Source organism: Erpetoichthys calabaricus, chromosome 2 (assembly GCF_900747795.2).
Source record: "Erpetoichthys calabaricus chromosome 2, fErpCal1.3, whole genome shotgun sequence".
Taxonomy (NCBI): Eukaryota; Metazoa; Chordata; class Cladistia; order Polypteriformes; family Polypteridae; genus Erpetoichthys; species Erpetoichthys calabaricus.
In genome coordinates, this window is record NC_041395.2 from 197,198,223 (window position 1) to 197,221,112 (window position 22,890).

Genomic DNA, 22,890 nt, shown 5'->3' on the forward strand with positions numbered 1-22,890 from the left:
AAATGCACAGCAAAATCACTAATGTTAAATTAACACGTAAATGTGTTTATTTGGAAATATACGCTTATAAATACTTTTAATGGTAACTTTAGCACTGTAAGAGTTATTTTCCTGCTGGTGATAAATTTTGTGGATTTAACCTAGAATTCCTTTTTTGAAGAGAGTGTTATGAAATCCTAGTGGCCAGCAATCTCACACCGCAAAGATTATCATTTGACTATGAAAACAACAGCCATGTGGCCCTTACAGCAAAGATAGGGTGACGGTTGGCAGGGGCAGGTGGCCCAAAGACAGATCAAAATAAGGCTGCACTTAATTTGTAATCTGCTGGAGACCGAGGTCTGATTCATAGAATCCGTTCCCCAAGCCTTCATTAACTGGTGAGGTTCGTCGTTAACAAAGCAGGCATCGTAGGTTATTCAGTTTAAGACAGTCCACATATAGTATCTGTCAATTTTCTCCGTTAATGCGCAACGATAATCAAAGACTAAAACTGAAGGTCACGGCAGTAGCAAACAACATGTACGCAATCTGGGGGGCGGAGCATCCACCGGTGTCCTTCCCTCCGCCCACCACCAGTCACCTGTACAGGTCCAAATAGCGGAGCTCTTTATGCCGAGTTGTGGAAACCTGGCAAGTAGCCGGGTTTTGGTGCTTTAGAATAATGTGGAGAGGCTGGGTCTTTCTCGAGATGTCTGGAAAAGAGTGATTAGGAAACGCGTAGCTGAAAGAAGACATCTAGGAAATCGGTGGCTACGCGAGAAGACACGCGAAGAACGGCGCGGAGTCACCAGCAGCGGGAATAGAGAGCGATCCGGGGAGAAGCGGTCACAGAGGCCGGCGCTGACTGAGGAGTTACACAGAGAACAGGGTCAGCAACTGGAAAGGGAATCGCCAGGAAGGGAGCGAAGGGTGTGATCGGAAAACTACCTGAAGAAAAGTGACCGACAGTGGAAGAAAAGGAAGGTGCTGGAAAGGTAGCCAGAAAAGACAGACAGACAAGCAAGGGGATTGGTCACCTGAAAGTGTTCAAATTGTGACCGAATAATATTTTTTTTTCATTCACAAAGGGGAAAAATGAATTTGATGAAAAAGAGAAAATGCACCAATATCTCCATCGGATTAATTTTTCTGTTCAGCGGTATTGAATACGGTAAGCGTTTCTGTTAAATTGATCAAGAAGATCTAAGTCGATCTTCTTCAAGTAAATGCAGGTATCAGAGTGTATCTGGCCATTTAAGCTTATGACCCTTCACAACTCCGCTGGGTACTGACTTGGATAGCAGCCCAGTAAAAGAAGGCTCAAAAAATAAATACAGTGAATAGTTTACAGATAGCTCCTATTACTGCACCACCCCCTCTCAAACACACACACACACACACACACACACTCACTCCCCCTCCCCCTCACCCCCATACTCCGGTTAGTGCTCTACGCCCTAAATCGAGCATCCAGGACTCTCCCGCCTCCGCTCAAACATACCTTTACATTCAAGCAGTCGGTTGACCCTAGATGAAATTAGTAACTTTAATATTTTGTTGTAAAGTTTACAAAAATAATTAAGGGTGCTCTCTTTGTGCAATTCGTCACTGGTTAAAAGTAATTCTCTGACTTCTTGAACCTGTTACTGTATATTACTGTAAACAGGCTCAGACAGAAACTGTGTCCTGCATTTAGACAAGATTAATTAGTTAGCCAGGGAAGCCAACAGAAGAAGTAACCTGATTCACACTGTTACAGCTCATCATCACAAAGGCCATTGACTTTGACAAACGCCACACTTTCTTATTTCGGGTTTGGGGGTTAGGAGGGTGGGATGGGGTCTGTGCTTACTGTCAAAAGTGATAGCAAGAGAATTGGGGTTGGGGAGCTTTCTGGTCAAGTAAGTCTAAGATTCATGTGTAATTGATATGGTAGGGTTAATAAACCACTACCATTTTAACAACCTGGTGGCCTGATCCTGTGCATTCTGTGCATTCTTTCAGTGCTGGATTTTTTTTTTAAGTGGTTTGCACATATCTTACCTTCATTTAAATCTTTGAAAATGCACAATAACAAAAACCTTAATTTTCAATGGAGTTACATAAATGAGTAAAAACAACTGATAGCAAAAAAATGTTAAAATGCTGCAAGTTACGTAGTATGTCTTTGCCAGATCAGAATACAGTAAATGTGAGGAATGCAGCAATAACTGCATAGTGTGAGCATTGTAGACAAAAGTCTTAGAAATGTGTCAAAGACAATAATTTTGTGGGGGCTCTTTAGCATGAATGGTTTTGTAAATAAAAAAATGAACAATATCAGCCCTTTCTGTCACAGAGTATGTCATTCCGCATTTTTGTATAAATCACAATGGTGAGCAGCATATTTATAACCAGTTTTAAAACTAAGATCTGAGTGACAAACCACATCAAATTGTTTAAGTACAGAAGAGGCACCATATCAATAAATTAAATCACCATAGATGAGGATCAAATGAAACCTAACGCAACATTCTTCCTACAAAACATAGGCAGACAAGCCTGTTTTTTGCATAAATAACCTAATTTCACACTTAGTTTTTTATTGTACAACATATAATTTAAAAGTTTATCATCAAGCCAAATGCCAATATATTTTTAGTGGGAGACAATTCAGTGCACTTACCATCTAAAGTGTATTTATTTAAAAGTATTATTACAGTTCAAATATCTAGACTAGCAGAACAACACAAATCTCACACTTATGCTAAATGATAAGAAGGCCAAATTTATAAATGCATTTGAGTGTAGGTAACCAGACACTTCACAGGTGACTTAGATAGATGCCAAGGAGTAATGACAGTGTTCCCTTTTAGAGACATGGCATTTAGAGAGTCATAATACTGTATATATCTGTCTCACATACAAGTTTAAAATGCTAAGGTAAAAAGATATGCTTTCAGGTGGGGGTTAAAAGAGACCATAGTTGGTGCTGATCTAATATGAAAAAGGTAGACTATTCCAGAGCTTAGGGGCAGCTACTGCAAAAGCACAGTCCCCTCTAAGGTTCAGTCTAGAACTCAACATGACCAATAACTTCTGGTCAGAGGACCTTAGTGATCTTGAGGGAGAGTAAAGGTGTAAGAGGACAGTAAGATAAAAGGGGGCTAAACTATTCAGGGACTTAAAAACAAACAGTAAAATTTTAAACTCAATCCTATAGTAAACAGCAAGCCAGTGAAGAGAAGCTAAGATTAGTTTGATGTGACTCTGTTTCCTTGTGCCTGTTAGAAGCCTGGCAACAGCATTCGGGATGAGCTGAAGACGAGCAGGGGATGACTCATTAACTCTAATATATAATGAGTTGCAATAGTCTAGCTGAGAAGAGACAATTGCATGAATTAATGTTTCAAAATCATATACAGAAAGAAAAGGGCTTGACCTTCGCTAATACCCTGACCTGACAGAAACAAGCTTTCACCATGGAGTTAATTTGTTTATCAAATTTGAGGGCATTATCAAAACTCACCAAGATTTTTTGTAGTACTAGGGTGTTGTACCGTGTTAGCCATTATGAATGTAGAGAAAAGCCAAGCAAAATGACACCTTTTATTGGCTAACTAGAAAGATTACAATATGCAAGCTTTCGAGGCAACTCAGGCCCCTTCTTCAGGCAAGATGTAAGCTTGCATATTGTAATCTTTCTAGTTAGCCAATAAAAGGTGTCATTTTGCTTGGCTTTTCTCTACAAGATTTTTTGGAAAGGGTTTACAGTAGATTGTCAAAGGGCCAAGAGTTACAGGAGCACAAGTAGGATCAGAAGGTCCAAAAACACACAATCTCTGTTTTTTTTTTTTTTTTTTTTATCATTTAAACTAAGAAAACTCAGTAACATCCGTATTTTAGTGTCTTCCAGACATTCCAATAAAGGTTTAATAGAATTTGTATTGATCTATTTCAGTGAAGGATATACCTGTTATCATCAGTGTGAATACAACTCAAGGTTTATGACAATTACTTGAAATAACATTTCAAAAATCCTTTATTCTAGCAGATTGTAAAGCTTTTTGGTAGACAAACTGTTCCTTAGAATATCAAAGTACTGTACTGTACACTTGAAGCTTGTGCTCCACCATAGGGTATCAGTGGCATCATTTAACCATGGCTCAGGTTTAGGTTTTGAGCGCTTGACCTTAAATGGAGCAATAGAGTCTAAAATGTTAGAGCAAGTATCATTAAAAAAAGTGACTAGAATTTCGGTGCTGAAGTGGGGGGAAATGCACAGCATCCATAAAAGCTGTGGAGAACTTGCTGGTAGTGGAGGAGTTCATAATGCAAGAGCAGTGAGTCTCACTACAAATGCTGACTATTTGGCAACGTAAGGAAGCCTCAGTTATAACGGGCATGTGATCAGTAAAGTAAACACCAGTTTCACAGATGGGTAAACCATATGATAAAAAAAGATTCAATGTATGTCCATGCTCATGTGTTAGACCTCTCACAGGCTGAACAAGATTGAAAGAATCAATGAAGCTGAAAAAGTCTTTAACCAGAAGTTTACTCAGGCAGCGCATATGAATATTAAAATCCCCATGAATTAAAAATCTGTCATAAGTCGGTGTAATTTCTGCCAGAAATTCAGAGAATTCATGTTTAAAATCCTTGTTAAATTTTGGAGGCCGATACACCACTGCACACAACACAGTATAAGATCATCCCATTTCAAACAGCTGTAACTCAAAACTAGAGTAACTGTCAGTTGGCAACTGATGTCAACAATAATGGCTTTTAAAGATTGTCGCTAACACACCACCCCAACCAGCAGACCTTGGGAAGCTAAAAACCTTACCGTCTAACATACTGGCAGTGTTAGTTTCTATTCCTACTGCGTGACTCAAGCATCACCTTGTCATTTTTTTTAAGGATTTCATCAAACGTGTTTGTTGTAACCTTTTTGAGATTTACTTTCCTGTTTCTACTCAGTTCCTTCATATATACAATAAAAAGTATTTCCATCCCCTTTTCAGTAGCAACAGCCATACACCCCTGTGGACAGTTAGTTCCAACTTTGTGCACTGGGTTATTCAAAGTTCTCCTCATTGTTCTTGGTAAAATCGCTGAAGCTCCTTCAGGTCAGCTAGAAATGGCATGTGTGGGCTTTGATTTTTGTATTCCTACTGTGACCTCCGGGGGCTACACAGCTCCCCAAATACCTGACACATTAGACACTAGGCACAAGTGCAGCAACACACACATTTATTAAGTGGGGGAAGCGCTTCTCCCTCGCTCCCCACAGCAGCACAGTACAAACAAGCACCAATAAACACCAAATACAGTCCCTTTCTTCTCCTTGTCTCTTCCCTCTCTCTTCTACCTCCACTCCTCCCGACTCTGGCTCCCAGAGTGGAGTGAGGTGGCTCCTTTTTTAGAGCACCCACAAGTGCCCAAGGTGTCCTGTCATCTCCTCCTGGGCATACCTCACGGTGTGGCGGCAGTCCTGCTGGGGAGGGCTTGGCTGTTCCACTTGCAACCCCTGGGGTGGATATGGGCCCAGCAGTGTTGAGCTTCCATACTCCAAACCTGAGGCACCATAGCAAGCCAGGTGGGTATTGCCCCATGTATGCTCCTTCCCAGTCCTTCCGTTATGAAGGTGTCCCGGCTGTCCATCACACTACACATTTTTTTGTGTTTTTGATTGTAGTTCTTTACACAATTTGATTTCTGTGTGCTGACCCACTCAGTTGCTTCTTTTGCTTTGTAATTAACATCATTGTCTAGGTAAAAGGGGAAGCCATGAAGACCTTTAGATGGCTTCATAAAGTCTCTAGGTAAATTTTGTTAGGTTAGAAAGGTAAGGAAAGATATGACATATTCTCTTGTCCATGTGGTTAGGAAAGATCAAGCTGAAATATAAGGAACATTTTAAGGGGCTCCTCAGCTACAGGAATGGGTCCTCATTACAAGAAGAATATGGTCAGCTGGGTCGATTTCTTTGACCGAGGTACACAAACTACCATTGTTTGAAGCCTCACAGGTTTGAGGATGAACGGTTGGATATACAGGTCTTGATGCGAAAGGTCCTAGATATTAATAGGATGCCTTGACTGTTGTGTGGAAGATGGGGATAGCACCATTTAATTGGTATTTGGGTTAGTGGTCACCATTTTCTAAAAGTATTTGTTTGTTTACTGAAAGTTCACTCTTGACTGCCTTTTGGAAGAATCCTTTATCAAGGTAGTGAAGCAAGCTGAACAAACAAAGAGTTTAGACAATAAAACATCAGTTTTTTTAAATGTAATTCTTAAAGTTTATTTCTTATTCTACAAATTGACAATAGATACATTTAAAAAAATATCTTGATTGAATGCAGAAAAGGGTTTGAAGGAAAACTAATGGCTAGATGGGTGGGGTTTCCTTGTAATACTCTGGTTTATCACTGATGTGAAGTCTGTTCTAACTCTGGCTACAAAGTTGCACATCAGACAGCTCTTGGATATGTTAGGACTAGGCTGAAAGCATACTGTAGCTCAAAAAATATATTTAATTTGACAGAACCATTGAGGTAAAACTAGGAGACGTCCTTTTTCAGGTAAAGGAAAGTGAACTCCTCAAGTGAGACCTGTAAAGCAGCATCATTTATGCATAATTACAAGGGTGGGATATGTTAGTCTTTGACCCAGAAATTTACATGAGTCATGCTGAAATTAAGGTGAGCATATCTCTAATGGAAAATGACTGTCCTTTCATGTTCACCTTCTGACAGCTTCTCCGAGACTCCAAAAACTTCACAAACGTGGTGACATGTTGCATGTTAACACATGCTAGTAAGAATTTTCCTGTACTCCAGTCACTTTGCATTAATAACTCTATAAACTAGTTTGGTATCAAGTTAAACATGGACTGCTTCAAAAGTCTTCACTTAATTCCTGTAAACATGTGGAATATAGTGTGGCTTTATCTTATGATTTTTATATCACTGTATGGAAAAGGCTGAAATAACATAACATTCTCGAACTTGCATAATGCAATTCAGCGGGGCAGAGTCTAAACTAACAGCATCAGGCACAAGGCAGGCCATTGTAGGACTTACTTGTGCACACAACATGCCAGACTAGACTCCTAATTTAACTCGCATGCATGTTTTTGGTGGTGTTTTGTCTCGGTAGAGTAATATTTTGCTGTACTTTCCCCTTTTATTTTATTAATGTGTAGCCTTTGTCAGAATGCCTCAAATCTCACAGACTTACCACTCTTTATAAGGTATTATAGTATATAACCTCTCCCCACCTTCCCTTCTACATTTATAACCTCAGGCAATTAGGTGGAGTAAAAGACAAGCAGGAGTTAAGTTACAATTTAAACAATGTATTATTGATAATATTCATAAATACTAACAATATGCAAAGTACATTTGAATATTGGCAACCATACAACCTGATAAATGATGATGTGTAGTTCAGGCGGCACACAGACTTGTTAATTACTTAAATGTCTCTAGTTAAGGCATCATTTGTGGTCAGCTTTCTTCAGAGCCGGCCGCATGCCTGTCTCAATATGGCTACCAAGCTGTGCTGTTCATTGTGTTGTCATTTTCAGTTCATGGTGTGTGAGACACTCCTTCATCATTAGGTAAGAGAGAGGGGGTGAGATAAAGCAAGCACATTTATGGGTTTTCTGTCCAACCCCTACATCCAATAGGGCGTCATGGTACTTAAAGACTTTTGATACAAGCCAATTCCAAACAACCATGCTTCAGACCAATGGGGCAAAGAATATCTTAACACCTGCCATCCCCCAAAACCATATGTTAAGGTAAAGCTTGGCAGTTAGGCAGCCTGGCTTTGTGTGGGGGTTGAGAGACTTCAGAGAAACATTTACCAAACTTGTTTCAGGCACTTCTCCCCAACACTGTCGTAAAATTCACTTTCCTTACTTAGTTTTGCCTAAGTTACAAATAAAGACTACAAAATATTTATCAACTTATATGCAAAATATCACATCACAACAGGTGGTGTGAGGTAAATACTGGAGGGGCATCCACATTTGGGCAAAACATGCAGACACCACACATAAAAATGACAAGGTTTGAGATTTAAGCCCAGTACACATGATTTGTAAGGCAGCAGCAGTTATAAACCCAGTGCTGTGCTACCTCAAGAGATTAATCTGCTTGCTTCTTTATTTACTGATTAAAAAAAATTGTTGATAAAAAATAATGAGCAATAAAGACTAAATGAGCAATGACAGACCAGAATGTTGAGTTCTAAAACATAAAATGAACATTGCTGAAAAAAACATTTGCACCTGCTAATTGAGGTGACTTGCCCTCCACTACAATAACTACAACTGTATGTGTCCCCTCTTAAGATCATCTAAATCAATAGTGAGTACAAAGAGGGTCCTTTATTTCATGTTTGTTTTCAGAAACTTGAACCTTAGTACTTCATTCATTCCAACTGCAGAGACAACACCTACTAAAGTTGTTTATAAAGGTACTGTATGTCATACGAAATGACAAAGCAGATTTAACATTTAGAAAATCATTGATTCACCTGATCCTATATATTAAAGAAGAAATCCCAAAGATGATCAGAAATGCAGCAGACTGTTTGTGTCAGAAGGGTAAAAATGTAAATCCAGGCAAATGTCTGTTTTATAAGTAAATGGAATAACACAATATGTGTGGTGAAACAAACGGGAGTATTGTAAGACTAACAGTTGGATGCTGGGTAATGACTCCACTACATTTTTAGGTTTATAAAGTCATTATTGCCACATGTACAGTGAATTTCATATTTGCTTACATGTAACACATTGCAGCCACCACCAAGATTAATTAGTATAACTACCCCAACCAAGAAACTTTGCTCTAATTTACTGTAAAAATAAAGAAAACATTATCATTTGTCATTAAAAGACATCCCTAATAATACATTTAAATTATGCATTTTTTTAGTGTAGATGCCTACTGTGCTATAAAAGATGAGTTTAAAGCATTCTCCATCATTGAGCCACACTGCACCAGCCCTGTTGAGAACAGGCTCAGATTTCCACTGTCTTCTGAGAACAATGTGACATTACAAAAAAGCCGGCTTTATCTGTGGCCAGCCTGACTGCTGCCAGACTAAAAAAAACTGATTTCTGGCACAGGGTATAGCAACATAGACCATGCTTAAGAGGAAATACTGTACAGTGAAGCTTTCTGTTTGTTGCAAAACAATTTAGGCACATTTAAAATTTGTTTTAATGAATGTCCTTTTTGATCTTCTTGCATGCATATACTGCATACAGAGCAATTGATTTATTTATTTTTGGTACTACTTCCTGTGATCAAGATGTCATACCACTCACATGCAGATTGTCAACTGCTGGAATGCACTGGACATCACTATTGCAATGTGGCACCAGTTATAAAATGAGCAAGTGATCAGTTGGTCACAGTTATTTTCCTGTTAGTCTTAAAGAAGAATTGATCATGGATTCATACTGGGAAACTAATTTGTTTTATTCTTGGTCCGTTCTCCCCTTCTATATCATGTCCAGTGTATTCTTGCAATCAGATGCATGCTCTCTTCTGATTTGTTGGTATTAAAGGAGGATAAAACAAAAGTGGGCAGGAGACAAAATAGCTTATACCTTCCCAAAGAGGTCATGCCCAGAATTACTTGGGTTATGGAAAAAAACTAATTGGAAATGCTGGAACAAGATGCAGTGTAGTGTGACATATACTGTAACTTTAGACATGATGTGACATGGTAACATAGTAGTTTGCTCTGGAGACAAGGTTTGATTCAATGGCTATTTACTGTCTACATGGAACTTGACCATTATTCCCATGGGCATATGGGTTTTCACGGGGCTCTCAAGTTTCCTTCCACATCTTTAAGATGGTCCTTCTGAATCTGCCTGGTAATAGTGAATTGAGTATGCACCCTTACAGCTTGTGCTTCATTCAAGGGCGGAGTGGTGGCTCGGAGACTAAGGATCTACACTGGTATCCTGAAGGTTGCTGGTTTGAATCCCCGTCACTGCCAAAAGAGATCCTACTCTGCTGGGCCCTTGAGCAAGGCCCTTAACCTGTAATTGCTCCAGGGGCGCTGTACAATGGCTGACCCTGCGCTCTGACCCCAAGGGGTATGCGAAAACTAACAAATTCCTAATACAAGAAATTGTATAAGGTGAAATAAAGAACAAACAAACAAACAAAAGTTTGACTCTTGCCTAATGCCATATGCAGCCAGGATAGGCTCCAACCTTCTGTGACCCTGTGTTAAAATTAGTGTGTCTCAATAAGGAATCGGTGCATAAATGTTTGACTTATCAGTTGAAGGGATAACAAATAGTTCCATGAGAAGTTTTTATAGAAGAAAGACTTTCTTTACATTTTAACCTTTTTGAAAAGTAAACAGTTCTTTTGCCTAATTGAATTCTTGAGGACTCATGTGTTGACTTTTGTATATTATTCAATATTGCCTTTATTCACCCAGTCCAGTAGGTAGAAATACAGTAATACACTGCTAGGCTGTTTATTCTCACATTATCCCTCAACAATAAATAGCAGTGAAAAAAAAAACCTTTGGTCATTTTAGTCTTTGAGAGCTCAGTCCTATTTGAGGGTTAGGGTTAGAGTCCTAACCCTAGAGTTAGGAGTTAGGAGTTAGTTAGTTAGTTTGAGTTAGGAGTCCCAGTATGCTAAATTGCTCCCTCGAAGTGCTTCTTGACAAACATTCATCTTCTACTACCTGCATGTGGTTGTATTCTAACTCCATCTGACGTGTGTTGTGCCAACATTTTATAGAAAAACAACGAGGGAAGTAAAAACAAAGAGAAGGGGTAAAACATTCCTAAATTCAAGAACGTGCCTTGAAATGCTGGTATCTTAAAGAATTCTATTAACTATAGCAAAAGCACAAATAAAAAAAGTATTCTTAAGTACAAAAGATTTGACAGAGACTTGAAAGCCTAGTGGTAAAAGAAAGCTAGTACTAGTAATTAGAAAGATGTGTATCTGGGGTTGGAGGGTGTCCTGGTTGCTTTCAAACCAGTAAGCCATATTTTCAGTTTCCAGTTCCAGTACCATTAACATAAGACAGAATAAATCTATTGATTCAAGCTGTCTTTGCCAAATTTAGACCCACCCTTTAGCATGACACAGTAATTATCAAGATATAATAAACCAGATAAAATATTTTAAAGTTATCCTGCACCCAGTTTTGGTTATCATATACCCACTACAGCTTTATTGTTCTGTCCAAGAAAGGCACCCAGTATGGTCTTCTGCTGCTATGACCCATCCACCCATCGTGTGCTCAGAGATGTCATTCAGTTGCCTTTGTTCAAGTGTCTATGGTTTTTTTGTTAGCTAGTACAAATCTGGCCATTCTTATCTCTTAAGAATAAGGTATTGATTGGACCAAAATGCATTAAATTTAAACTTTGTTTTGGTAAAGAGATTATATTTGAATTTGATCAATCTCCACAACTAGCAAAAAGTTAATAGCTGCCACTTCTTGAAATGACCTTCTTTACGACGAGTGGGCAGTCCTAGCTCAGAAGAGTAATTTTCTGAATGGTCATTCTTTTTCTCAATTCTACATTACTCCACTTTGAACTTGGAAACAGATTGTAGCTTTCTACCACTATACAGAGAAAGCTTGGTTATGTTGTTATATTGTGGTGCATGTATTGTGAAGCATTTTGTATTGATGTTTGATGCGGAAGTTGTTGAAAAGAAATAAAGTTGATTGATTTGTTCCCTCTCGTTCCAGCTGTGATATTGCCTACTATCTGGATGTACCTGCAGACTCTGCATGCAGAGCCTTATTTTCTGGGGCTGGGACTCTCTGCATTCAGCCTGACTGGACTGCTGGCTGGACCTCTGTTTGGACATTGGTCTGACCGGACTCGCAAGACCAAGGCAGTTATCTTGTTCGCCAACTTGTTTGAAATTTCAGGTGAGTTGACCTTGTGTCCTGTTTGACATTGAGTGTTTTTTTTCTTAACTTAATTAGTGGCGAATATTGAACAAGTTGCCTAAATGACATTTTCCATATGGATAAGACTGGTTTCTATCCTTCAGGTAACTTTATGTATTTCATGGGAACTTCCAAGTGGCTTCTGCTATCCAGCCGACTAGTTGCAGGTGAGAGAATCTGAAGTTTGCCTATGGATGGGCCTTTGTTGCACTTTGGTAAACAGACTGCATTTACCTAGTCTTTTTGTTCATGCCTACAGGTATTGGGACTGGAGCAGGGGCCTCTATTTTTGGTTATCTGACCCGAGCCACTGCACCAGAGGACCGTTCTGCTGTATTTGCTGCTGTGATGGCCTGCCGGCAGACTGGACTACTTATTGGTCAGTTCTGTGCTGACACAACGTCTTTAGTAATGTTCATGACACACAGTTGTTTTTTGTGAACATGAACCTGCATGCACTCCTGGAAACTGTGTTGATATTGTCATACTAGCAAGCTACCATGACAAATGGCTAGTCTTATTCCATGTAGGACCTTACACAGAAGGTGCAGTCATGCTTGAAAGTTTGTGAACCCATCAAAGTATTCATTGTTTTAAATATCATAGAAATATTATATGAACCTGAACAAGGTGAGACACAAAAATAACCGGATTGGTAAAAAAAATATATATTTATTGATGAATTACAGCTTTCTAAACATTGTCACCTTCTATATACTCCCCCTCCCGATCTCTACACCGCTCCATACATATTTTCCATTGATTGAAACAGTGCTGGAAGTCTTCTTGCTTGAGGCTCTTCAATAGGCTTGCCGTTTTTGTCTTCACTTCATTCATTGAAGAAAAATGTGTTCCCTTCAGGTCACTTTTGATTTTTGGGAACAAGTAAAAATCACAGGGAGCTAAATCAGGTGAATAGGGAGGATGATCGAGGACAGGAATGTTTTTGTCAGTCAAAAACTGGTTTACGGAAAAAGAGAAAATTCGCAAGAAATTTGATGTTGATTCACTGTTCAGTTTTTTTCACCTGACATTATCGCAGCAATTTGTGTAGCATTTGTTGTGCAAATATTGACTGGGCTATTCACAGAATATACCTAGCCAGTCGGCAGTTTGAGAGGGCATGTAGGATGGGATATAGTTCTATGATTCACGTCCGGCTGACCTTCCAGACAATTTTCCAGAAAAGACCCAAGCCCAGTCTAGTTATTTTTGTGTCTCACCTTGTATTGTATATATAAACCTCCCAAACATAGAGAGAACTGAACACAGATTATTAGTCTGTGATATTTAACATATCGCTAGGTACATATCCTTGTGTGCGAGGGTGAGTAGTTTCTTTTCCGACAATAGCTTGTAGCACCTCCTTTGGTAGCAGTAGTCACCACTTACAACTAATCATCAGTCTCTGACATTTTGTTGGAAGGATTCTTCCACTCTTCTTTACAAAATTCCTCCAGATCTGTGAGTTTTGAAGGATGTTTTATATGAATACCTCTCATCACGCTGCCACAAAATTTCAATAGGAGTGACACCTGTGCTTTGACTTGGCCATTCCTGGTTATTTCAGGACAAGGAAACTCTCTTGTCTTAAGCAATTTTTCAGTGGACCTAATTAAATATTTGGAATGATTGTCTTGTAGAAACACCAACTTTGTGTCTAGCTTTCAAACTGATGCCCTGACATTCTTCTCATGAAATCCTTTATACAGGGTGGGGCAGAAATAACTCCTACATTTTGAAAAATCACTGTGGGGTTCCCAAAGCAGGTAGAGGGGTGCGGTCCGTTCCATTAGGTAGGGTACATGTAAGAGCCAATTTTAGAAAGTTAAAGTTTTGAGTTAAATTCATATTAATGTTTTCTTTATTTGAATAGAACATAATTTCTTCTATAGTCATAGACAATGGTATAGTCTTTTCCCCCCTATCAGTAGATAGACTCTCCTTGCTATAATTGAGAAACAGTGTGATATTAAGTTTAGTTGTGTTTAGAACAGGTCCCAGTAAAGAGGGATTTGATAAACCCATTTTAAGTTTATAAATGGGATAAGCATACAGTTTTCTGACCGTTTTGAAATGGTTCAGAAATTATAAGTGACTAGTAACGATTTAAGATGTAACAAGATTAAGCTTAGAACAAAATTTTTTCTTATTATAATTTTTCTTTTTTTTTTGCTATTTTAATTTTTCTTCCTTTATTTTTGTGTGAACTGTTTTACTTTCAAAATTTAACTAAACTTTTGAAAACGAAGATATCTTGTCTGTGGAATCATTTCTGCGCGTCAGGCTTTTGTTGAATCCCATTTTTTTAAGTTGGAGCTGCTGAATTTTGGAAACTTTGCGAAAACGCAGCTACATTTTCGTCAGAAAACTTGCCATCTTAAGGCCTTGAAACTGGAATCTACCATCTGAGGACAGAGGACGCTTCTGCACCTGAACTTGTCAACGAAAGAAAAAGAACTGAGTCATCACGAGGTACAGTGCTCTTACCTTTTACCACTGCGTTATCGTAATGAAAGCAAGGTCGCCGCACCTGAACTTGAGAAGATTTTAAGAGACTGTGATATTATAAAGACTTTGTGGATGATCGCTTTTGCTTTTGCCTAAGTTTTTGAAGCCTCGCTATAAGGAAATATCTGCCTTGTTGGAACGTTCCTGTTGTGACGTTTGTTGCCGTCAAGAGAACCAGCTGTCAGTCTTTGAGCTGTTATCATGGCAATGTCTAAGCATAATTCCAGTGAAATTAGTAGTGAATTGAGTACAGACTCGAAGTCAGAAAACGTTATCGGAGATCTTAAAGGACACATTAGTCAGAGGAAAGATAAACTTTCTGTGCTTATAGCTGAAATAGAAAGTCTTAAAGATACTCCAGAAAATCATTTAGAAGTGGCTGAAAGACTTGAAAATTTTTGCGAAACGCACAGTGAGATAGAAGAGTTGAATCAAAGGCTAATATCAATGTTAAGTAAACAAGGCGCAATTAAGAAACAGAAAACGACATTCGCCGAAAGTTCTAAGAATTGGAACGAATTTGTTAATGTTACAAAGCTATGGCTGAAAGATGCAAATAGACTGTTAACGCATAAATCCGATGATCAGCTAGTTAAGCATTTCGAAGAGATGCAATTGCAAGAACGGAATCGCTCAAAGTCAAAGACACGAAAAACTTCTCCACAGTTAAAGCGCGCTTTAGAAATTAAATGTGACTTTTTAGCCCAGAAAAGCGCTGCAGCGGCATCATCACCCTCATCGACAGTCACACTTGAACGCACAGAACTTGATAGTATTCTACAAATGTTTCAAGAACTTAAAGCTAAAGTAGAAAAGCAAGAACAACCCACAACTAGTGCACAAACTGACGCTCAAAGCTCCAGAAATGATATACTAGATGTATTAGTACGAAATCAAGCCGAATATCAGAAAAATCAAGCTGAGTGTCAGAAAGCAATTACTGAAATGGCTAAATCGTTAACCCAACAAAACAGAGCTACTACTCCACCTCCAGCACCTGCACCAGTACCAGCGCCAGCGCCACGAGGTGAAGTACCACATAGACAGGTTCCTTTATTTTCAGGTGACCCACTTGAATATGCAGATTTCATCAGAGCCTTTAATCATGCTGTGGGTGATGTATTAGCAAACTCACAAGACAAATTAGATTACTTGATCCAGTACACCAGAGGTTCGCCTCAAGAAATGATTAAAGGCTGCGCACGAATGTCACCAGATGAAGGCTACTCAGAAGCTAAAAAATTGCTTGAAAGATATTATGGCAACGAGCTATTCGTAGCAGACGCATACCTCAATAAAGCATTGAAATGGCCTCAAATAAAGCAAAATGATGGGGAAGCTCTAAGAGATTACGCTAACTTCCTCTCTAGCTGCATGAACACTATGAATGATTCAGGGAACGGTGGGGAATTTAATAACAGTAATAATGTGCGTGTTGTGTGTAAGAAATTTCCATCCTCACTGAATAACGAATGGATGAGGTATGCATATAAGCTTACAAGAGACAATAAAAAGAGACCTGGCATACCTGAACTAATTAATTTCTTGCGTGACAAAGCTGAAATGCTTCTAGACCCTTTGTTTTCACAAAGTGACACAGTGGACAGAGAAAATATTCCAATACAAGAAGATATTGAAAAGTGGGCATATCTTAAAGAGGTACGTCTAACTCATATTGACTCTGAAGTTGATCTTTTAATAGGAATCAACTACCCAGAAATCCTCAAGGAGTCACGAACCATATATAGCCAAGATGGTGGACCCTATGCTATGAAGACTGCACTTGGATGGGTAGTTGGTGGACCATACAAAAAGATAGATGACCTCACAAAACAAAGTGGTAAGATACCCAAACATTCAATCAATCGTGTGTCAATAACAGAGACTGAGGATATGTTGTTGCAACAGTATAACACAGATTTTCCAGAACGCAGCTGTGAAGAAAAGGAGGAGATGTCACAGGAGGACATCAAGTTCATGCACATAGCCTCAGAAACTGCGAGTCTGGTAGGTGGCCATTACTCTTTAAATTTGCCTTTGAAGGATGAAACACTGAAAATGCCAAACAATCGCTGTATTGCTGAACAGCGTGCTATTGGACTCAAAAGAAAACTGAACAAAAATTCAGGTTTCCTCGGAGACTATAAAGCCTTCATGAAAGACATAATAGACAAGGGTTACGCTGTTAAGGTACCCAAAGAAAACCTAAATAGTAATGAAGGCAGAGTGTGGTACATCCCACATCATGGTGTGTATCATCCAAAGAAAAATAAAATTCGAGTAGTCTTTGACTGCACTGCCACCTACCAGGGAATCTCACTTAATGAACAATTATTAAAAGGCCCCGACCTAACTAACACACTCATTGGCGTCCTTACAAGATTCAGAAAGGAGCCAGTAGCACTAATGGCAGACATTAAGTCAATGTTCTACCAAGTTAAAGTACCAGATAGAGACACTGATCTTTTACGTTTTTTATGGTGGCCTGAAGGTAATCTAAGTAAAGACCTTGAAGAATATAAAATGACAGTACATCTTTTTGGTGCTACTTCTTCACCCAGTTGTGCTTCTTATGCTTTGCGTAGAACAGCAGAAGATGCCAGAGATACATTTCCTGAGGAAACTGTTAACACCGTTCTCAATAACTTCTACATGGATGACTGCTTAAGGTCAGTGACAACAGAGGAACAAGCAATAAAGCTGGCAAAGGACCTCCAAGCTCTATGCCTCAAAGGGGGTTTTCACTTGACTAAGTGGGTGAGTAACAACAGAGAAGTTTTATTGTCTATACCAGAAGAAGACAGAGCTCATGAACAAAAGGACTTAGACTTGAGCCACAGTCTCCTTCCCACAGAGCGTGCCCTGGGTGTCCAGTGGTGCACAGAAATGGATAGTTTCAAATTTCAGATTAAGTTACAAAACAAGCCCACTACAAGGCGAGGTATTCTGTCTGTTGTTAGCTCAGTTTATGATCCACTTGGTTTTCTAGCACCCGCCCTACTGCCAGCAAAACTTATTCTAAGAGACTTATGTAAAGAGAAATTTGGGTGGGACGAAGAAGTAGAAGCCAAACACATTCAGAAATGGAAAAAATGGATGGATAATTTGCAGTTACTTACAGACTATAAAGTGAACAGATGCTTCAAACCTACCGGGTTTGGAACCATAAAGACAGCACAAATGCACCATTTTGCAGATGCTAGTGAAGATGGATATGGCACTGTCACTTACCTTGTCTTAACCAACGAAGAGGGCAAAAAGCATTGTTCATTCCTGATGGGCAAGTCAAGAGTTGCACCATTGAAACAGGTCACGATTCCAAGATTGGAGCTGACTGCAGCCGTTGTGGCAGTTAAAATGGACAAAATGCTTAAAGGTGAGCTACAAATGCCCTTAGAAGAATCTACATTTTGGACAGACAGCACCACGGTGCTAAAATACATTTCAAATGAAAGCACTCGGTTCAAGACCTTTGTTGCCAACAGAATCTCCGTGATCAGAGATCATTCACAGCCTTCACAATGGAAGTATGTCATATCTGCTCTTAACCCGGCTGATCAAGCATCTAGAGGGCTAAGCATAGAAAACTTTCTCAAAAGCACCACATGGTCACAAGGTCCAGGTTTCTTATTGAAGCCTGAAAAGGAGTGGCCAAAAAGACCAGATCAACTGAATGATCCACTCATTGAAGATGATCCAGAAGTTAAAACTTGTGCAGTTAACGTGACAAAAATAGAGGAAGCAACCGAGCCTATCAACAAACTAATCACTTATTTTTCAGATTGGCACCGCTTGAAGAAAGCAGTGGCTTGGTTCCTCAAGTTTAAAGACTTAATGCCGAACATAAGAAATGAAAGAAAAACATTCCAACTAAAAGTCAGTCAGACTAAAAGTAATCCGGAAGAACAAAAATCACTCATTGCAAAGCACATGAAAAAGTATAAACTGACTCTAAAAACAAATCCAATTTCTCTAGATGATTTAGTTAAAGCCGAAACAGAGCTTATCCGCCTCAGTCAACAGCAAGAATTTCTAGAGGAATTACAGGCTTTAAAGAAAAAGACTTCTGTTAAAAAGAACAGTCAAATCTATAAACTTGACCCGATCATACAAGATGGAATACTGAGAGTTGGAGGAAGACTTTGCAAAGCTGCAATGCCCGAAGAAGCTAAACATCCTGCAATTCTACACAAGCATTCACATGTTGCTTCTCTCATATTGCAGCACATTCATAAACGAATTGGACATTGTGGGCGCAATTATGTGCTCGCACAGCTACGCCAGAAATACTGGATACCTCAAGCAAACTCAGCTATTAGAAAAATAATTTCAAAGTGCACAACGTGCAGAAGATACAATGCCAAAGTAGGTGAGCAAAAAATGGCAGATTTGCCAGAAGATCGCCTAGCACCAAACCAACCACCGTTTACAAATGTTGGAGTCGATTATTTTGGCCCCTTCCTAGTCAAAAGAGGAAGAAGCCTAGTTAAGAGGTACGGAGTAATCTTCACATGTTTAACAACCAGAGCTGCACACATAGAGATCGCACATAGCTTAGACACTGATTCTTGTATCCAAGCCATACTCCGATTTACTGATAGAAGAGGACAAGTTAAAATCATGCGCTCAGACAATGGAACAAATTTTGTAGGAGCAGAAAGAGAGCTACGAGAAGCTATTAAAAAGTTGGAACACAAAAAAATCAGTGATGCTATGATGCAAGAACAAATCAAATGGATTTTCAATCCACCATCAGCTTCTCATCAAGGTGGAGTGTGGGAAAGACAAATAAGGAGCATAAGAAAGATCTTAAATTCAACGCTAAACCAACAAACACTTGATGATGAAAACCTTCCTACAATGATGTGTAGAGTGGAATCAATACTCAATAATAGACCCCTTACAAAGACATCAGATGACCCAAATGATTTGGAACCACTCACACCCAATCACTTGTTGTTACTGAAGACAAAACCTAAATTACCACCTGAACTCGTTTCAGAAAATGAACCATACCCAAGAAGACGCTGGAAACAAATTCAATACATGGCTGATTTGTTTTGGAAAAGATGGACTAAAGAGTATTTACCAATACTTCAAGAACGTCAAAAATGGCTAGCACCAAGAAGAAATTTTGAACCAGGGGACGTTGTTTTAATTGTAGATAAAGCTACACCTCGCAATTCCTGGGTAATGGGTCGAGTTATCAAGACAATGCCAGATGCCAAAGGTGCAGTCAGAAGAGTTTGTGTGCAGACCAAAACCAGCACACTGGACAGACCCGTGAACAAACTGTTCCTGCTTCAAGAAACAACCAATGTTTGAAATATGAAATTTTTTAAGTATTTGTTTGCAGTGTTATTGCTAGTGATTTGAAAACAATAGTGAATATAAAGTTAACTGGCTCATATTGAAGTAAAGAATAGTAATTGTCTCCGCTCCTGCATAGCCAATTAGGGGCCGGAAATGTAAGAGCCAATTTTAGAAAGTTAAAGTTTTGAGTTAAATTCATATTAATGTTTTCTTTATTTGAATAGAACATAATTTCTTCTATAGTCATAGACAATGGTATAGTCTTTTCCCCCCTATCAGTAGATAGAATCTCCTTGCTATAATTGAGAAACAGTGTGATATTAAGTTTAGTTGTGTTTAGAACAGGTCCCAGTAAAGAGGGATTTGATAAACCCATTTTAAGTTTATAAATGGGATAAGCATACAGTTTTCTGACCGTTTTGAAATGGTTCAGAAATTATAAGTGACTAGTAACGATTTAAGATGTAACAAGATTAAGCTTAGAACTAAATTTTTTCTTATTATAATTTTTCTTTTTTTTTGCTATTTTAATTTTTCTTCCTTTATTTTTGTGTGAACTGTTTTACTTTCAAAATTTAACTAAACTTTTGAAAACGAAGATATCTTGTCTGTGGAATCATTTCTGCGCGTCAGGCTTTTGTTGAATCCCATTTTTTTAAGTTGGAGCTGCTGAATTTTGGAAACTTTGCGAAAACGCAGCTACAGTACATAATAAAGTTTTCAGTCATCACCATGCCGTGGTCGGGTGAGCATCGAGGCTTTGTAGTGGAGGCTTTTTTCAAAAATGGCGAATCTGTAACTGCGACGCAGAGGGCGTTTCGGTTTACGTGCTAATGAAAGTGTTCCAGACCGGAAAACAATTTTGTTGTGGGTTCATAGAGTAAGGACAACAGGATCTGCACTGAAGGGGGTACCTCAAGGCCGAGGTTTTCAAACATCGTCCTCGGTCCTTGGACCAACTAAAGGAGGGCATTCAAGAAGAAATTGAAGGAATTTCGCTCGACATGCTAGTGAGAGTGATGGAAAACTTCCAAGAACGGCTCCAAATGTGTATCAGCCGTCAAGGCCACCATTTGGACGATATAATTTTTAAAATTTAAAGTAAAAAAACTTTTTTATATCTACATTTGGAAAATAAAAAGTTTTTGGTGTTACCTCGCACCATTTTTTTTCAATCCCCCTTTGAAATGTGGGAGTTATTTCTGCCCCACCCTGTATTTCTCAAAATTCATGATTTCTTCAATGATGTTCTGTTATCCAATGATAGATTAAAAATGGCCCATTCAAGGACATTCCCACCACCATTCTTGACAGTAGTGACAAGGTTTTCTTGGTGATAAACTGGCTTGGCTTCTCCTGGAACATGAACCCTCCTGTTGTACTCAAATACTTAAATTCTGGATTTCTCTGCCTAGGGAACATATTTACAATGCGCTTCAGGTGGTCTCTAGCAAACATCTGATAGACAGCTTTCTTCTTTTTCAACAGAAGTGGCTTCCTGACATCTCTTCCACAGAAGATATTTCTGTTCAGGGTGGTTATTCTTGTTATTAATCCAGAGCAGGGGAGGTTTGTACTGTAGATGTAATAATATAATTTTTTTTGGAGTTCCTTTTACTCTTTTATTTTTCTGCTTTTTGCCACGGGTGAAATTTTAGAAGGAAATCCACTTCTTGCTTTAAGTGCTCTACACCTAACAGTGATCTCATAGAATTTTTAAATAACTTCAGAACCCTGTTCAGATTAATGAATATCCAGTATTTTAATTTTTTCATTAGTTTTGACAATATTTCCTTAGTTTGATGCATGAAGAATAATTGACTTGCTTTCCTGTAATTGTATGTTTGCTCTTTACTCACACTAATGATTTAAAATCATTGATTTCATTGGTTAGTCCACTTAATTAGTTAACACTCTGTCATTGACCCACTTGATCCTGCTTTATCTTGATGATAGTCATAGAACTAAAGGTTCATGTATTTTTGTATCCAAACAATTTCTTTATTAATTATTCAATATTCACTTTGTGTTTTTTTAAAAAAAGAACAAAAATCTCAAAATTTGCAATGGGTTTAGAAACTTTCAAACTTGACTTTAATAGTGTCTGCTTGTACCGTGGATGTTATGAGAGATAAAGACGTAGTAGATGGAAAAGAATGACACACTTTTAGTGTTGTCATGTGGGATTCAGTACCAGGTAATCTCCAGATTTCTCTGTCTCTGCTCCACAGGTCCAGCATTCAATCTCTTCCTGCGTCTGTGTGACTTCAAGTTGGGTCCATTTCAAGTGAACAAATACACATCTCCTGGGGTAAGATTTGGGCTGGGTCATTTTGGCTACACACCTTACCAATTGTATGGTTTCCAGTTCATATGTCAAGGGGTGAACGGTGCACAGCTGTTCCCCATAATTCCCTAGTGCATCATGGCTTTTTTTGTCTTGTAGCTCTTCATGTGTCTCATGTGGCTGCTGCTTCAGGTGGTGGTGGTCCTCCTATACTGGGACCTCCCCCCACGAAAGGATGAAAATGGGAAGGATGAAGAAAATAAGCCCCTTGTCCAGTCTTGTGACCCAGAGACTTACAGCAGCATTAACTGTAATCATACCACCACTGAGGGGCATGAGAGCCCCACTGAGGTTCAAATACAGTCTCCCTTCCACAGCTTCAGTGCACGTAAAGGTTAGTGATGACACTTTTATAGATTGGTTACCATGTACAAGTTCTAGCTCTCCGTGAATTTTCCTCCTTGAATGACACACATTTACTTTGTTATCCACAAGAGGGCAGAATGGCTCCAGGAAGGTTTTTCTTTTTTTTTTTTTGGTACTGAGCACTTCAGCATTCCCATATGTGTAACCAGACATATGTAACAAGATGCAGGTTTGTGATATTTGGCACCAGAAAGAAACAAATGACCTGCAAGGTGATTGATTAAAGTTTGGGTCAGGGGTGGAAAATTATAAACTATGCCCTGCACCCCTGCCCAAAAAAAAAAAATTCACTTTAGTATCCAAACGCATAATGGCTAAGACATATTGTGGATTAAATTATGATTTTTAGCATTTGGTTTTGACTGTGATCTTGAGCAGACATCACAGCAGAGCCTTGCCAAGATGAGAAAGGCTCAT

General features: G+C 38.9%; 1 protein-coding gene across 1 annotated transcript in view; it reads left to right on the forward strand.

Annotated features, from left to right (window-relative positions):
- The first annotated feature begins 578 nt into the window (after positions 1-578).
- mfsd8l1 (major facilitator superfamily domain containing 8-like 1) overlaps positions 579-22,890 on the forward strand; it is a 48,088-nt gene continuing 25,776 nt past the window's right edge. The window contains exons 1-6 of the mRNA XM_051922051.1: positions 579-1,153; positions 11,730-11,915; positions 12,041-12,103; positions 12,196-12,315; positions 21,992-22,071; positions 22,207-22,441. Coding sequence (XP_051778011.1) covers positions 1,078-1,153; positions 11,730-11,915; positions 12,041-12,103; positions 12,196-12,315; positions 21,992-22,071; positions 22,207-22,441 — 760 coding nt within the window. The 5' untranslated portion in view covers positions 579-1,077. The remainder of the gene's footprint in view (positions 1,154-11,729; positions 11,916-12,040; positions 12,104-12,195; positions 12,316-21,991; positions 22,072-22,206; positions 22,442-22,890) is intronic.